General features: G+C 53.6%; 1 protein-coding gene across 4 annotated transcripts in view; it reads left to right on the forward strand.

The window, feature by feature from the left end:
• The window catches only part of ZBTB16 (zinc finger and BTB domain containing 16), a 54,848-nt gene extending 37,684 nt beyond the window's left edge, over positions 1-17,164 (forward strand). For all 4 annotated transcript variants that reach the window (XM_086861271.1, XM_086861272.1, XM_086861270.1 and 1 more), the window contains exons 5-7: positions 11,502-11,672; positions 13,793-13,960; positions 14,237-17,164. In XM_086861271.1, the coding sequence (XP_086717397.1) occupies positions 11,502-11,672; positions 13,793-13,960; positions 14,237-14,466 (569 nt within the window). In that variant the 3' untranslated portion in view covers positions 14,467-17,164. The remainder of the gene's footprint in view (positions 1-11,501; positions 11,673-13,792; positions 13,961-14,236) is intronic.
• The last annotated feature ends 694 nt before the right edge of the window (positions 17,165-17,858 follow it).

Genomic DNA, 17,858 nt, shown 5'->3' on the forward strand with positions numbered 1-17,858 from the left:
TTCGTGCTAACGGGTTTTGGGCTCGTGCTGACGTTTATAAATATCAGAGGTGACTCGTCTCGAGTTTCCTCCCGTGTGCCAAGGCAGTTAGCACACGGCAGCCGGTGTCAGTCAGCGGGACAGCACAGATTTACTCCTGACCCAATTTCACGTGGGCATGAGCGACACCTACTATAGAGCATGTTTGCTTCTGGCAAGTAGTTGGCTTTTTGATTTGTGGGGTTGGCGTGCCCCCAGCCGCGCCACCAAGGATGGCACAGGACCCTTCACTCCCCCTTGCCCACATCCCCTGCGAGCATTCCCTTCCTACATCCCATACTTGCATCCCTCATATCCCTCATATCCTCTGCCCTGAGACACCAGCAGCAGAAAAGAATTAATAAAATCAACATGTAACTGAAAATTGAAAAGCTCTATATCTTCCCCCCTTTTCTTCCCCCCCGTTTCTTTCTTTTGCTGGGATGTTGGTAGCATTTTGATTTAATAGTTGGCCAAACACAAGGGTCTATTTTATTCAGAGTTTACAGGCCTCAGGGCTGTTATTCCTCCAAATTTAATAGCATTGAAATTGCAGGGTTGGCGATAATTTGCCTATCACTTTCTGCTCTCCCATTGATGTTTATTGTCAGCGGGATGGAATCTCAATCCGATTCACTTAGATAACATGTCTGTTAAACATTTAGATAATTGTGCCATCATTAACTTGTCACATTATTTTAGAGATTCAAAACAGTCGTGCAGTATAAGTGGAGGTACAAAGGGAGAAAGGTCTGGCGTGTGAGAGCAGGAACCTGGGAGCAGAGGTGGCAGGATGCCCCCGCGCTGGGTCCCGTGGCAAGTGTTGCTCAATGACTGCACGGGGATTTTTAAAAAAATTTAAATTATTTTTGTGTTATATGCCAGAGCTCTCGGTGTTTTTCCATAGAAGAGCATCCCAGCAAACCCATTACTGGCTTGGGTTTGCCAAGGAGTGTGTGGGAGCCTGGAGGAGGTGGAGGGGGCATTGCACCGGAGCTGCACTGTCACACGGGCACACACCGCCCCTGTTCTTGGCAAACGTACATTGAGTTCAATTTATTACATATTTGTCTTATCTCCTCACGTTGGCTTTGCTCTCTCTGCCTCAAAATGGTTCCAGCCCAAAACCTCGCGGTGGTGCTGCAGATGTATGGCACACTGCTTCTTCCAGTGTGGAAATGACAGATTCTGAGCAAGTGGAACATAACACGTGAGTTTGGTGATGTGAGCTATAAATCGCACTGAAATACAAATTCTGCTTGACTCACACTCAGTGTAGCACCATAATTAATGGTCAGGCCAGCTCCACTAGGAAGCTGGCATGACTCTGCCAGTGGCTGGGGCTTGTCTCAGTGGTGCCACTGGCCACCAACTGCCGTCTGCAATGTATCTGCTCCAGCAGCAGATTTGGGAGATGCTGTTTGTGGTTTATGCTGTTTGTGGCTTGTCCTGCTGCATCCTCTTCTGCAGTTTGACCAGAGCAATGCCTGGGACAAGCAGCCAGCAAGAGCAGCTGGCACACTTCCTTACCAAAACCAAGCTGACGTCTTCCTGGGCTGCCTGTGACTTTCTGTTACCATTTCCCAGGACTCAGGAGGGTTTTCTGAGAGCAACCCAACGAGGCTTCAGGGGGAAATACCTCTGGATCATGCTTTTCTCCATAGCTGGAGATAATGCAGTTTAGTATTAAGGATGCTTAGAGGTAATTATCCCTCCCGTGCTCGCCTCGGCTCCGCAGTCCCGGTGGGGAGAGGCAGCGCTGGCACTGCTGGGCTGTGCTGGACAGTCGATGCTTCACAGATTTTCTCTTGGGTGCAAGAGTGGATTCTGGATGCTCAGGTGCTGGCCCCAGCTCACAGAGGGTCTGGGGGCAGTGGGTCCTAGGGGCACAGCACAGAGCCCCTTTGTCTGACAGTAATGTCCTGTGACAGCACTTGAAATCTGAGTCCTGGCGCGCATTCCTGCAGCCGGGAATCTCCCTGCCTCCCAAACCACGGCTGCTTCTGCCACCTTGACAGCAAATGGCAGCAAGAATTCCCTGTGCTCCTTGCTGCACACATGGGGAAATGTGATGAGGCCAGGCATCATGCAAGCTGGTGGATTCACCAAAACAAGCAAGGAGATGGGAGCGTGGCAGAGCTGTACAGCCACGATGGCACTGGGACCAATGGGCCACCTTTAATTTTCTTGTGCAAATACTGTTTAAAGCGCGATGGGAAAAGCCCTCTTGCTAAGCTACGGAGAAAACTTTCTTGTCCTTTAATTCTAGATGAAGGGGATTAGTGTGAACATATTTAACCTCTGACCCGTGGACAAAAGCATTATCAAATTTAGTTGCCAAGTGGCTCCCCATTTAACCAAACCAGTGCAGTATCACTGCAAGTTTTTTCCCTTCCCTCCCTTGAAAGCTTTAACATCTATTGTTGCCCTGGAGCACAGGAGGGACTCAGTAGTCTTCCTCTGCTGGCATCCAGGGTGCTGGATGGGAACACCATAAGGGAACACAGCATGACATGGTAGTCACTGCTAGAACCCACAAAGGCTTCACAAAGCCAGCCCCCCAAAAAGCAAAGCCTTTTGTAAATGGGGCCGATTTCTCCCTGGTTTCTGCATGCCCAGCTCAGCGCTGGCCTCACGCTGGCCTGTGGTGGCACGGAGGATGCTTGGCCATCTCTCCAGAGCACAGAGAGATGTCTCTGTCCCCCTTTGCTCTGGAGCACAAGAGATCAGCTATGGCAAGCTTGAGGATGCTCGGCATTTCCATGCTGGGCTTTATAAAAGAGGGATGAAACACGGACTGAGAGGCGGCCGGGGTCTCCTGGTCCAGCAGAGGAATGCCGAGAGGGGCCTCCCGTCAGGAGCCGGTGTCCGTTTACAGTGCATCTCTCATAAACCCAGCGGCGGGGGCGAGGGCAGGGGGACCGGCCCTCCTGGTATGTGATTGATTATCTGGTATTTATGCCATTGAGGACTTTTCAGCGGCTCGGGGTCAGGGGGTCATCTCATGTGTCTTGCTGCAAATCCGCTTCCTTTTGTACAGTGCGGGCTGGGTGAGCAGACACACAAAAACAGCTTTTTCTTTTCCTTGGGAAAAAGGGGAGGGGGGCGGGCTGGTGTCAATGAATTTTTTTTTTCAGCCTTTCCTGAATAGTGTCCTTTTTAATTCCAAAGAACTTTTAATTAAAAGTAGCAGGAAAGTTCATCTCGACAAGGTTTAACTTACCTTAGCAGTTACTTTTGTCCCCCAGGATTCGCGTCTCCCCGCCGTACAAAAACCCCCAACAACTGGGGGCCAGGCTGTGCTCAGTGCCGCTCCACATCTCCCCGGCTTTGCTGAGGGGGCCTTTTCATCTTTTCTCTTTTTTTAATGATGGGGGTGCAGGAATAATAAGCAGATGCTGCGAGTCCCGGCTTTGTGCCTCACGGCAGCCGGTGGCTCCGCTGGCCAGGCTCTGCCAGGCAGCCGCCTCGGTGCCAAAAAGGTCATTTTGTTGGTTGGGGTGTGAAGCAGGGCTTCATGACAGCTCCATGGGACTGGAGGATGCCAGAATGGTGCCACCCCGAACAGGAGAGATGCATGAGAGAAACGGATTGGCAATGGGCAGGTGGTGCTCTCTGCCAGCTGGGATGATGGCAGTGATGATGGTGATAGTGGTCTCCCGTGGCAAGACCCATCGCCAAAGCTCTTTTTTGGGAGATAGATCAGTTTCTAGCACATCAGTTGAACAACAGTTCAGAAGCAGTGTGGGAAATACTCTGGGTTTTCAGCAGAAAGTCACACTGTTTTTTCAGCTGATTTCAGTCCAAATTCCAACTGGGAAATCTGGGAAGCTGGTGTAGTGATGACGAGTAAGTGTGACAGCTTCCCATCTGATGCAGTGGCCAAAAATGCCACCATGATTTGCCACTGGTTGCCCCAGAGAAACTGGTTTTCAGGAAGGGCAGAGGTGTCCCAATGCACAGCTCCCTTGGGAATGGCAGGGGTGAATCTGGCATCCTCCAGAATGGTCTGAGTTTAGAGGAAAGCAGCACAAAAGGGAGGTGTTGCACATAGATGTTCAGATACCAGATTGCTGTATTTTGGCCAGGTGATGTGTTTTGCCAGGAAGAGGGGCAGTTTTCCATCGGTACCTTTAGGGCTGAAACAGCTGAGTGATGGTTTTTGCCAAGGATGATCATGAGTGAGTCTGCCTGAATAGGTTTAATATGTTTTGATATATTTTGATAGATACTCCCTACAAAAAAAAGGCTTTGGGGTAACCACTTTGCATGGAGGATGTGCCTCCAGCTTCAGCCTTTCAGGACTGCAAATGGCTTCAAATAAGGGTTTGGCCTGAAAAAGTGGAAATTGTGTTGGAGAGCACAGCACACCACGGGTGTGAAGTGTCCGCAGTGCCATCTCAAGCTAGAAGCATTAAAAGCTCAAGAACCTCCCACCTCCCCCAGTCAGGAGGTGAAAATGCAGTAAAAAGGATTGGCCCTTAAAAACTTCCTCTGCCAGGTTTGCATAACACTCGGTTTCTTCAGGAAGAGGAAAGGCTGCTCTGTCAGTGTGGACTGGGGTGATGCTCAACACACCCCTTCCTTCCAAAGCCCGGGAACCACATTCAGGGAGCAGAGGCAGCGCTTTCCAGTGCTGGAAGAAGGGGTTAGGCATGCAACACTCCAGGGTGGCTTGTTCTGGGGACAGGGGTGTGTCTGGACCAGTGCTGTCCCCCAAGGACATCCCTCACAGGCCCAGAACTGCCCATATCCCTGGGATTGCACCTCCATGGCTTGCTCAGCATCCTGCCCTGGAGATGGGGGACACATTGCGCTCCCCCATGGCAGCTGATCCCACACCCTCCCAAAAACACATTTCCTGTTGAGCGCCCCGTTTGGGCCCACAGGCAGCCGCGGAGCTTCACCCAGCGCGGGTCCAGCTGCTGCCGTGATTGACGCAAAGCCAGTCTATAAATAAAGTCTTTCTCTCCTCTCATAAAGACTTTGCGGTTTAGTTTGCTTTCAAGGTCAAGATCAGACCTTTCTAAATAAACACATATCAAAGGATCATTAGCGGAGCAGCACTGTTAAATTGAGATATTAACTTCTGTCAGCCGCGCGTTTCCTTTTTGTTCTGTAACTCGCGACTGCAGCGGGTTTTTATTATTTTGGCCCTAGGCGGTAGCATCTGGCTTCTGTAGAGACTGTAAAAATTAAAAAGCAACACAAATCATTGCGAGAGAAAAGCAGTAAATTCAATGATAAGAATTTAAAATTAAAATGTTTCGGCGCTTTTATATTCTGCAAAACATGAAACGAATGAGTTGTGTGCCTGTTGCCATAAAGCCACCGCCGCTAATCGTCGCCTGGCTCCTTCCCTCCCCACACGTGCCCTCGTAATCGCTTTGCCTGAGCAAGTGCAGCAAACACGGTGAGGGAAGGTGATGGTGATGGTGACAGTGATGGAGATGGAGGGTGGTGGGGAAGGCACAAGGTGCCACCAACTGGGCATGGGGGAGCAACGAGCCGCCAAAAGGGAGGCGAGAAGGGGATGCTCTTGTCCCACCGTACTTAAAGGAAGACAGAAAGGTCAAGCTACGAGCTACGAGGGTGTGACTAATGAGCCAGTTCATGAGGATACGGGACCACTTTGTTCCCCAGGTCCAGATGGCCCCTGGAATAAATCACCCCCAGCAGGCATGAGCTGCCCGTGCCAGAGCTGCAGCTCAGGGCCTGGCACCCATTGTCCAGGCTGCTGCGGGCACCACCATCCCATACATCCTCCATGCGCATCCTGCCCTGGGAAATGGGGAGAGGGGGAGCGTGGCTGGGTGGGAAGCAGCCCTGTGCATCACTGCAGGAGCAAAAAATGGGGCATTTATTTTGGGGGGTTTGTTAATCCCCTATGCTTGCAAGGTCAGTGTTGTACAGCTGCTCTGAAATGCCAGGGCTTTCTTTGGTGTGTGTAAAAGGGTGAGCTGGCATGGAGGCAGCAGGTAGTGCCAGAAGTTTGCCCTGCCCTCCTGTTGCAGCCAGAGTGTCCGCATCCAGCCCAGGAGGAAAACCAGCAGGGGCAGGAGAGCAGGCAGCATTGGCTGCTTTTTAAGAATTAATTTTCCATAGTCAGTTAAAGTTGAGAAGAAAGCTGTGCTATCTCTAAGTAAATAATAAGAATCAAACAAATGCCCCCTTGGGAGAAGTTGCCTTCCATTAAGATGTTAATTAGCACAGAAGCCAAGCTGTGGAGTCCAGAGGCAGCCTTTGAAACTGGGATGATTTGGTGACTCTGGCACAAAATGCACGCATTTCCTGTGTTTATCTTATGGGGGTTTTCCCCCTTTCTCCACTGAACTGTGAAGGTTGTAGGGGCTGTTTGACTCAGCACAATAATGAATGCCATCACCTCTCAGTAGTACAGGAGCAGGCGGCACCACACGACACAGCTCTGCACAACATCCCTACATCCAGGCAGGCATCTGCAGGTGTTGTGTCCCAACAGCAGCATTCAGGGAGAGCTTCTTTGCACCTGCCTGTGGGTGCACTTCAGTGCTGCCACCAAAAACACCACTTTGGGTTTCATAATAATCCTGAAAACAGACACCCAAACTGAATTGATTTTCTTACCTGGAACATGCATCCACCAGTATCCTGGGGCAAAATGCAGCCTCAGTGCTGGTGCTACCACCAGTGTCCCCAGGCCTGTGCTGGTGCCCGCTTTCCAACTCGATGACAGCAGGATATGCTCAGTAATCCCAGGGTCCCTCATGTCAAGCTGAGCTGGGAACCTTCAGGCCAGCTGTGCCTGAGCTTGGGTGCTGGAGCTGTGACAGGGATGCTCCAGGCTATGTGCCCCTTGCCAGCACTGTTGCCTCTCCCAGCCTTCCTGCAGACGGGGCTGAAAGGGAGGGTTCTCTCTCTGGCCATCATTGCCAATGGCACCTTCGTCCCCAGTGCTGCAGCTCCTGCACGCTTGCCTGCAGCTTCCCCTGCAGGAGCAGCCAGCAGTGTTGGCTGGGAGGTAGAGGCTGGTAGAGAGCCTTTGACATGCTGACAGAAACCATCAGATGTCCCTGAAGTCTCATCTCAGGAGTGCCAAGAACCTTTGGGCTCCTGCTTTGCATGGCCAGGATGTTTTGGAGCCGTTCACCTTTGTTGTAAGGACAGCAGCAGTGTCAGGTCACCTCTGGGACATGCACCATGTAAGAGATGATGTTAAACTTGAAGAGTGAAGGAGGGAGCCTTGTGGAAGACCCTGAATATCAGGACTTGAGCCAAAGGTTTAGGGGTTTTAGGGTGTGTGCATGAGGCAGCAACAGGCTTTGTCAGCATCCTTTGATGGGAGCATGCTCATGCCTGTGATAATGCTGGAGCCTTCCTCGTGTGCCCCTCCACAGCCTTTCATTCTGTGTTCCTGATTATTTGAACGGTGGATGGATCTGCTCATTTTTCAAGTCTGATAGCATGGGTCTGAGGACAGGCAGGGAAAGATGGCAGCATTTTGAAGAGAACTCAGGGAGGGGCAGTTTGGTTTGCACAGCACCACGTGCCTGGGGACTGCCAGCCCGTGCTGCCACCATGCTGGGGCTCAGCGGGGATTGCTTAGTGGCATAGTGGCAGTGCTCCCTCTGTCCCCCTCCCCTGCTGCCACAGCATCCCCGAGTCACCCCATTCCCCAGCCACACAGCAGGTCTGGCTTGGCAGTGCTGCCAGGGGCACTGGGGGGCCGGCAGGCCAGAACACACACGCGTGCTCTAGCATGGGGGGAAAAACTTGAAGTCAAATGTCTGAAAGTCAGATCCCTTTTTAGTATGAATTTGCTGTATCTCATTCTAAGCACTAATTCCAATTTAATTGCAAGTGGCCTGAAGCCTCTTCAATAGGAGTAACAAATGGTTTGATTTTGTAAACTTCATCAGACTGCATTTTAAATGCGACACACTAGCCCGGCTCGAATGCCAATGAAGCACTGAAGTAGCTCTCTGTTTACTAATTATCCGTTTTTACTTCAAGCCACGCTGGCTGGCTTGTCTGATTAAATCGGATTTGTGGGATAGAGAACAGCTAGCAGAGTTTTCTCTATAGTAAACGAGATTGAAACTATGGCCCGCCTGGCTGCACACTGTAAATTATATTTCCTTTTAAAGGGGACGTGTCGCCTTTCTCCTGCGGTGCACCTCCCGCATCCATAAACTTCACCAGAGCCCAGTGCCGAGGGAGACCCACCCCACCCTGCCTCCCTCACCCGTGGCCACGCCGGTTTTTAGTTTAATTCCTGCTCTGGCAGAGGCAGCGGGCGGGGGGCGGTGCCGCAGCATCCCTCGCTGTGACTCGGACGGGGCGCGCTGTCACACACCGCATCTCGCTCCTCATCCCCTCCCTGCCGACTGCGCTGCTTCGGGATGAAGCTGCTGCAGGAACAGGGATGTGCATCTCCAGGCTTGCCGCCATAGGGTTCTCCCTCCCTCCATCAAGCATCCCTCCCCTAAAAATCAGTTTTGGGACCACCTCGTATTTAAAAAGACCCTGCAAGATGTGGCCAACACACTTACTAAAATTGCACCTAACGCCCAAATCAGTCCAGCTTCCACCTCGGAACCCTGTGGCAGTGCTAACAGCTGCCCCGCTAGGGGTTTTCAGCTGCTGGCACAGCACTGGGTCTGGCAGGGACACAGAAACCAGGGGCAGTGGGCAAAGGTGGCAGCTGAATGCGGCGTGCGGGGCTGTGCTTAAACGTCCCCAGTTGCTAAGACTTCAATTCAGCGAGCTTGACCTACGCTGCCCCCTCCCTTGGTATCTATCTTTGTGCCCAGGGGCTTTTTATATTTTAATTTGCTTTTGAACGTCCTGCAAAATTAATGGCGCGCTCGGGGCCATTGTGCAGGGTACAGTAGAGGGAAGGGCCGTCGGCGCCCGCCGAGAGCCAGCGCGTTTCCCGGGGAATGAATTGCTCGCCCGCCTTCACCCCTTTTAATTGTTGACAGTAAAAAGCGTTTAAATGCTGCTTAATTTGTAATCATCTTCCCGCAAAAAGGGGAGAAACCATTAAAATGTCAGGGAAATGAATAAATCCGTCTCTCACTGATTTGGGGCGGCAGCATTTCTTTATCAGGGGTGATTTTTCTTCCAGCGGCTGAGGGCTGGCTCGGGGCTTCTGTGGCTGGAGCCCAGGAATGCACTCACGACAGGACACAGGGCTGAGTCCTGTGGCACCCAGTGTGGCACCCTCACAAGTGTTTTGCCATTTTTTCCCCACTTCCCGTCCTTTCTCCAAAGGCGTGACGTAGTTGACATGTAGCCTAGAAACAAAGCGAGCAACTTTGAAGGCTGGCAGTGGGCCGGTGCCCAGCAGAGCCCGGTGCGGCACCTGCCGCGCCTGCTGGAGGATGTCACCTGCGGAGCCTCCTGAGCGCTGCCTGAGCCCCGTGTCGCGCTGCGGGGCTCCGTGCCGGGATGCGGGGCCATCTCCCGCATCCTCCACCAGCGCCCCGCCGCTGTCAGCCTTTGTGTGACACAGATGCTCTGCTCTCAGAGCACAACTGGAACCGTGTGCCTTCACACGCTAGGGCCGCTGCTCACCGACCTCCCAGTCTGGGGCGTTTATTTACTGATACATTGCTTGAAGGGAAAAAAAAAAAAAAAAAAGAAATTAGAAGCGTCCCTTTGCAGGTCTCAGGAAGCAGCACCTGGGGGATGCCCAGCTCCAGCGAGCAGCCTTGTCCCCCCGTGCATGCACGAAGCAGCTCGTCCCCGTCACTGTGGCTGCCGGAGTCAGCCCATTTTTTTTTTTTTTTTCAAGCGGGGGCCAATTAGTTTCACAAATGAGGGCCCTACGGTGCCAGGGAGGATTTGTTACGGCCCCGCGCGCCGGCCCAGCAGCATTGTCCTGCCCTCCGCCCCCACGGGAGCCCATTGTCCCCGGGCCCAGCGGGGGCTGCTGGCGGCAGATTTATCGGGGCCGGCGTCCCGCCGGCCGGGGCCTCCGCTCCGCAGCTGGCCGCGGCGCTGGGGGCTCAGCCCCGGGGACCTTTGACCCGTCCTGCTGTCACCGCCGGGGCCGCCGAGGGCCGCGGGGCCACATACCTCTTGGGATTTGCTTCGCACTGCCCGTTCGGGGCTGCCTGCTTTTTTTTTTTTTTTTTTTTCCTTTTTTTAATTTTTTTTTTTTTTCTCTCGGGAGCGTTTTGTCCTCAGCTGCATGGGGGGCACATGAGCCTGCAACCCCCCGGGATAAATCCCTGCAGAGGGAGAAAGGCAGCTCCTGTGTGGGGCCACCTCTCTTGCTGCTTTTATTCCCATTTCACTGGGGTTTTTTCTGATTTCAGAGCATTTTTGGGTAGCTCGTTGCAAAGCTGAGATTGAGCATCCCCCCAGGCAGCTCCTGCATCCCCAGCAGGGCAGAGCTGACCGCGGTGTGCCACCACACCTGGGTGGGTGATGGCACAATGCCAGAGCAGGTGACAGTGTGAACTGAGATGCTCTCGGGGATGCCCGTTGTGCATGGTTCCCAGTCTGGAGGTGTGGGTCTGCCCAGGACCATCCTTCCCTGTCACCTGCCTGCACGCCAGGCAGGACCATGGTGCTGACAGTGCTGTTGTCCATCATGTCCCTGCCCCATGGTGCTGTGGTCCTGGTGGTCTCCCTGGGGTTGGATTTTGGCAGTGTGGAAAGCAGCCCTCTGCCCCTGCTGTTCCTGAAGGCTGCATGGATTTGTTGGTTACCTTGAACATCTTGTGCTGCTAATGAATTGCTAATACAATTTTCTAGCTAATTTTATTTCCATAGTCCTCACATTTTAATGTCTCCAAAAAGCGAGCATTTATTTGCTTAATCTCCCTGCGTAATACAATTTGCAGTGACTCACAGTTCTGAACAATCAGCTATGCATAAGCGAAAACAAACTGTTTAACGGCATAGAGGTCTGAGATGTTTATGGACAGGCACGAGCACCTGGGTTGGGGTTTTGTCCCTGTTATGTTGCTGCAGCCAGGTTTGTACCCAAGAGCGATAGTCTGGAGCCTGGATCTGCCTTGTGGCTGGGGGTCACACACAGCACAAGGGTGGGCACGTCACCCTCTCACATCCTGTCTCCTCCTCCCCAGGGCAGCTTCATGGGGCGCTTCTTGGGGTCCCCTTTCCCTGGGACATCACAAGGTCTGAGCTCAGCATCTCTCACCGGTTTGTGCTGATGCACAAAACAGCTGTCTTGTGTTTGGGCATCCCTCAGCATCACCAGGGCTCCCAACTGCCTTCAATGCAATAAGAGCAACTTCTCCTCTTCAGCTGTTCCCCTCAGAGGGCCAGTCTCAGCAGGGTTAGGGTGGCCAGGGTCCTGCTGCTGGGACTTGCAATGACACCCAGAGCCCTACAGCTCTTGGGGTCCCTTCTGCTGCCAGAGCATCCCTGCTGCCACGTGGGCGTGGGGACCCCCAGGCAGTGGGGTGATGGGACAGCGGGCTGGGGTGCCAGGCAGTACCTAAGCAGGGTCTCTCCCTCTCCCACAGGTACAGACATGGCCGTTTTCTGCCTGCTGTGCGGCAAGCGGTTTCAGACGCAGAGCGCCCTGCAGCAGCACATGGAGGTGCACGCCGGGGTGCGCAGCTACATCTGCAGCGAGTGCAACCGCACCTTCCCCAGCCACACCGCACTGAAGAGACACCTGCGCTCCCACACAGGTACGGCAGCACCACCGTGGGGACTCGGGGTGGGGCAGCCAGGACGTGCTCCTTCTCCAGGCGTAAAAAAGAAATGGGGGGAAGAAAGGTGATTTGTATTAAAAGCGTGGAGGTGACTAAGTGGCTTGGATTTGCAAAACAAAACAGAAAAAAAAAGAAAAAGCTGTGTGTAATAAGTTGATCTGGTCTGAGGTGGCACGTGACCTTCTTAGGGGGTGTGCGATCATATCCGCCTCATCAGCTTACGGCGGTAGATGCACATAATCAGCTGGTGCTCGGCCCTAATGGGATTAGGGCGACCTGCGCTACGTGTAGCTGGTGCTGCCGTGGCCCTGCTGGGGCAGGGCTTGGCTGCAGGATTGCTGAGCGGGAGAGCACAGCTTGGCCGCCTTACACCGTGTCCTCAAAGAGCCCACACCGTGTCCTCAGCTCCTCTGACAGCATCCCTGGGCAGCTCCGTGGTCCTGGCCACACAATCAGCACCATCATTCGGAGCCAGTCACAAAACACCCCTGAAAGAGATGATTCTTGAGGGATGAGCAGGAGCCTGCAGGATCACAGCCAGTGCCACAGATCTTCACAGCTGCCTGGGTGAAGCATTCCTCACCCATCCTTTGCCCACACAGGTGGGAGCACCCTCACTGCCACCACTGCTGTTAGTGACAGGGAACAAAACATATTCTGAGCAGGGATGTCCCTTCTTTCTCTTGTCAGGCAGGGGCCATGCACACAATCTCCAAAAGGGACGTAAAGGTGGCTGCTGGGGGTTGTGTGGGTGGTGTCAGGGAGGGTTGCCCTGTCCAGCCAGTGGCTGGCAGCTGCCAGACCCACACGTGGGCTAGGGCTCCCGATGTGGGAAATGGGAATCGTGTGTCAATGATAAGCATGTTAATGCTGAGCGCTGGAGCTATTTATAGCCAGTAATCCGGTGACCTGGGCTGCGGGTCGGGCTGCGCGTGTCCCACCCCAACCTCTGCCGCTTTAGTAGCTCCCGGCTGTGAAAAAACACTGGATCATCAGCGCTTTAGGAGCATTTAATCGTGCCACGTGGTGCCATCCTGCACAGCTGCAGGATGCTCCCTCTTGTCCCAGGGCCAGGGTGCTCCATGGGCTCAGGCTCCCCTGAAAAGTGGGCGGATGGAAATACTGGCTGCCTCTGGCTGAAAAATTGCTGTCTTTGACTGTGGGATCAAAAGCCAAAGTGGCAGTTTGGAACTGGGCATGGGGAGGGGAAAGTCAACAACAGCCCACTGCCTGCAGTGCCTTTGGAGGGGGGCTCCAAACTGCGTCCTGAGCATCCTCCTCCCCTCAGGTGCCCAGGCAGCAGCTGCGGGAGGGGGCGAGGGGCCGCAGCACTGGGCTGCGGCAAATGGGGAGAGAGTAAAATATCATTTCAAAGAGGAAGCGAAAGCACAGGCATGTGAGTATATAACGAGAAGGACAATTTATGCCCAGGCACGAGTGCAGTTTGACACGGGGATAATGAAAAAACGTAGGTCATTGTGGATGACTTAAGCCTTCACAGCTGAAGAAAATGTATGAAATGCGGGGAACATTACACGCTTGGCAGCTCCGCACATCTGCAGCAGGACAAGTGAAATACAGTTCGCCATTCTTTACCATAAACTGTGCTTGTAGGATATGCGGCACAGAGAAATTGTAATTACAGTGACAAGACAAATCAGTAATATTTAAATATTCATGAACAAAGTCTCGGACGATCAATCTATCTTTATTGTCCTTGCCTTCGCGGCTGTAATAAATAAGTAGCTGGAGCCCTCACCTTTCCTTCAAATCATTCTGCCTTTGGTGCCGAACCAGAGTTCATTTATCAGCTGCCTGGTCTGGAGTGTGGGAGATACCCAGGGCTGGGTCTGTGCTGGCGCTGCTGGGCGAAAAACCTGGCAATTGGTGAGGGAGGGTTGCAGCACGCTGCAGTCTCTCTACCATGCCACGGACCTGAGCATTCCGTCTGTACAGGCATGAAGGGACAGCACACTGCACTGTGGAAACTGGGATGCTCTGTCCCCAGGACTGCTGGCCGGGGTAGAAAGGCTGGGGAGCTGTTTTTGGTGTGGCACAGCAGTCACGGCAGCCCTGACCCCCACATGTGCTTGCAGGCGACCACCCCTACGAGTGTGAGTTCTGCGGCAGCTGCTTCCGGGACGAGAGCACACTGAAGGGCCACAAGCGCATCCACACCGGTGAGAAACCCTATGAGTGCAACGGCTGTGGGAAGAAGTTCAGCCTCAAGCACCAGCTGGAGACCCACTACCGAGTCCACACAGGTACATGCTGGGGTGTCTGTGGTGAGGCTGGCAATGACAGACCGGTCCCCCAGCGCAAAGGCTGGCATGTGGACCAGGGCAGCAGCCAGGGATAGCGAAACCCCGATGCGCCGGCACGTAACTGTTGTAAATAGGGGATCAATAGTCCCGTCGGTTCTGCTGTTCATTACTTGGTTATCGGCTGTGCCCACTGCGGCAGCGTCGATGCCAGGCACTTGATTTGCACCCAGAGGCCCCGGGCCGCTGCTGACACCCCTGTATCCCCATATCCCACAGGCGAGAAGCCCTTCGAGTGCAAGCTGTGCCACCAGCGCTCCCGGGACTACTCGGCCATGATCAAACACCTTCGGACCCACAATGGCGCTTCCCCCTACCAGTGCACCATCTGCCTGGAGTACTGCCCCAGCCTCTCCGCCATGCAGAAGCACATGAAGGGCCACAAACCAGAGGAGATCCCCACCGACTGGCGGATAGAGAAGACCTATCTCTACCTCTGCTACGTCTAAGGGAGGAGGCAGAGGGGCAGCAGGGCCAAGTGGCAGATGACTGGGCAAAAAAATCCCACCAAACCCGCAGCATCCATGGCCTTGTTTGTTTTCAGTTCTCATTCGTTTCTTCTCGCCGGAAGGATCCTGCAGCTCATGCCGGAGCAGGGGATGCACCGGCCCCTTCCCCAGCCCCATCCACACTGCTGTCCCAGCTGCTCATGCGCCTGCTGCCCTTTCACCCTGGCTGCAGGGCAGATTTCACCCTTTGCAGCCCCCAGCCAGGCCCTCTGGCCCTTGGCATTGGCCACTGGTGTTGCTGGGAAGACCATGTAGGAAAGAGGCGCTTCCCTGAAAGTGTGCGTACAGCTAGTGCTCTGGGAAGGCTTTAATTCCTGGTGTCCTCTGTCACTGTGTAGACCTGGCCATGGATGCCCTGCAGAGGACCCGAGCTCCCATGTGGGGCTTGGGCCCTATTCTGACAGGTTCTCATGCTCCCAGGCTGCATCTTCACAGGCAGGAGAGGACAGTGCCCTGTGAGCCACAAGTGCTTTGCCAAGAGCATCCTGAGGAGATCCTGGCCAGAGGAGGTGTTTGGGACAGGGAGCCAACTGTGAGCCAGGCTGCCTTGAGGTGTTGCCTGGTGTCCAGGTGGGCTCAGGGGGCACAGGAGGCTGCTGCTCTCCCCATGACCAAAGACCTCTCTATGCATTTCTCCCTCCTTCCCTGCCTTCCTGAGGCAAGGGTGAAGCCCCCCGTGGGGAGATGCAGTTGGTTTGGTGATGTGCAGTCAGTGCCAGCGTTGGAGCTGTTAGCGTGTGGCATCACTCCGAATGCAGGGATCCTCTTTACTTCTGCTGATTTGGGGCACCTGCAAGGTGCCAATGTGGGGTTTTTTGCCCAGCCCTCAGCCGCAGGAGCCCACAAGTAAGGGGTGCCCAGTGGCAGGCGGCTTTGCTCGCCGCTTTTTTTGCTTTTTGTTTGGGTTTTTTTGAACTTTCTTTTGGAATATTTCCGCGTTTAGCACATTTTACTTGAAATTACCTCGTTTTTTTGTGACCTCATGAGCTTTTATTGATTTGGGAGGGACAGGGGGTGGCATGGCTGGGGTGCATCAGCCACGTGCCCAGCATTGGTGGTGGAGAGGTGGTGGGACAGTGGTGTCCCTGCCAGCCTCCTGTTGTGCATTATCCTTACCAAAACTGGTATTTTTTGCCTGGCCCCATGGGGCTGGGGGTGTTTGTTCTGAAGCTACCTCTTGTGTTTGTTTTTGTTGTGTTTCTCCTGCGCAGCCACGGGTTTGGTGGTTCCATCCCGTGGCTCTTTTTTTGTCATTTTGCTGCGTTTGGGTGAAAAGGGGGGAAAAGGGGCTGGGGAGTGGTGGGGAGAACAGTGTCTGGATACAGTTTGGAGGGACACTGATGGCCCCTCTGGGTTTGGGGTGCTCTTCCCACCTCTCCTGGTGCCAAGCAGGGATACGGCTGTGGGAGCAGCATCCTCCCTCGCGCCCCAGTCCGGCTTTGCACGTGTGTGTGCCTCTGCGCATGGGAGCGTTGCTGCTCTGCGCAGGGTGGACACCGCTGCTGTACAATCTGGGATGTGACTGTGGAGAACGGCTTGTTTAATTGTTGTGCCTAAGAAAAAAACAGAAAAACATTAAAAAAAGAAAACAGTTCTTTCACACAGAAAGTTGCTGCAATTTTTGGCGTGTGCACGGCAGGTCCCCGTGGTGTCCTGGCACTGCCAGACATGGGTGCCACGGAGAACGTGGCCGAGCTCATGTGGCTTTTTTTTTTTTTTTTTTGCTTTAACCTCCCCTTCCATCTCACCATCCCTCTCCCTCAGAGACACAGCCCCCACTGCAACAGTGTTGGGGTCAGCGTTGGAGTGATGCTGCTGTATCCCGGGCGCACGACCCCGCACCGTTGGCTGTGGCGCAGCCCCACCCCTCCATATATATATATATAAGTATATATATGTGTATCATAGCAGTGAGGACCAAGCGCCGCACGGGGCCCCGTGGTCCCGGGCTCCCTCTCCCCTGGCTTGTTGTCAGTGTTGTGAGCGCCCGCCTGCCCGTCCCGTTGCTCTGTGTTGCCGCTCGTGGTTCGGGTCCGTCGCTGTCCTCGTTCCGTCTACCTCAGCACCTCTCTGAGCCCGGGCGCAGAAGGTGCCCAAGTTCCCCTTTGGTTTTCTCAGAGTATCTATCGGCTCCTATTTTTTGTACGACTTTTCCTGTCTCACCGTTTGCTCCCCTGCGGTTCTGCTTGCGAGTCCTCTTTCTGTCCTCTAGCCACAGATGCCGTTAGCTAAAAGTTTCCTGAAAAATAAAGAAAAAGAAAAAAAAAAAAAAACCCAGTTGTGGTGTCTCCTAGTTGCAGCTCTCTGCATCTGCCTTCGTTCTGTGTAGATTCAGATGCATTTCTTTGTAAGACTTCAGTGTTTCTGACAGAGGAAAAAAAAAAAAGACAAAAAAAATAAAAGAAGAATATACTGCTGCAGGTTTTTTTCTCTCCATGTGTCACTAAGTGAAGTTCGTGCCTTCTATAGCAAAGAGAATATTTTTTACATCCTACTAACGGTAGATTTTTTTGTAGTGAACATTTTTTGTATTTTTATTTATAAGTCTCATAAGGAAAATAGCAATGTTCAGTTGTATACCTTGAATCTGCAGTTAGAAAACAAAAAAACAACCAATAAAGTTAATTCTGTTGTCTCAGCCTGCTGTCTCCTATTCCTGTGCCAGTCAAGAGGAGGAGGAGGAGGAAGAGGAGGAGGTGGAGGAAGGATGCATTCCACCAGCTTGGGGTGAGCCGAGTGGTGAGTCTGGGGGTGCCTGCTCTGCAGGGGAAGTTGAGGAGGTCCTATCCCTAAACCAGCCCCAGGGGGCAGGGGAGTCTCCCTGGACTGTCAGTGTTCCCATGGGCAGGGAGCATCCACAGCACACTGCCCGTGCTGCTGCCTGCCCATGTGGCTCACCAGGGAGCAGAGCAAGTTTGCCTCAATGAAAGTGAACTCGTTCATTTAAACCTGCCTGCAGAGCCGTCCGGCCCCCCGCTGTGTTAATTATCCTGTAGTTCCCGACTGATTGCTGTACACTAAGCTTAAGCCCTCCTTTATTTATTTACTGACTACATTAACGGCAGCGCCTGCTCTCCTTTTGTGCTGTGGCAAACCGCACAACACCGCAGGCTGCAGCTGGGCCAGGCGGGTGCTGCCAGCACCAGCCAGCCGTGCCTGTGCCCAACGCGTGCTGCCCACCGCCGGCCTTGGCCTCGTGGTGCTGTTAGACATTTGTTACGGCACAGCTGGAGTCGCCACGTGCAGAGCATCGTTCCGTTTTTCCCAGGCGTGGATGGCATGTGCCAGTGTCAAGGCCAGGCTCATGCCCTGCCCCGGTATTTCCCAGCAGG

This window comes from Cyanistes caeruleus, chromosome 23 (assembly GCF_971803275.1).
Source record: "Cyanistes caeruleus chromosome 23, bCyaCae1.hap1.1, whole genome shotgun sequence".
Taxonomy (NCBI): Eukaryota; Metazoa; Chordata; class Aves; order Passeriformes; family Paridae; genus Cyanistes; species Cyanistes caeruleus.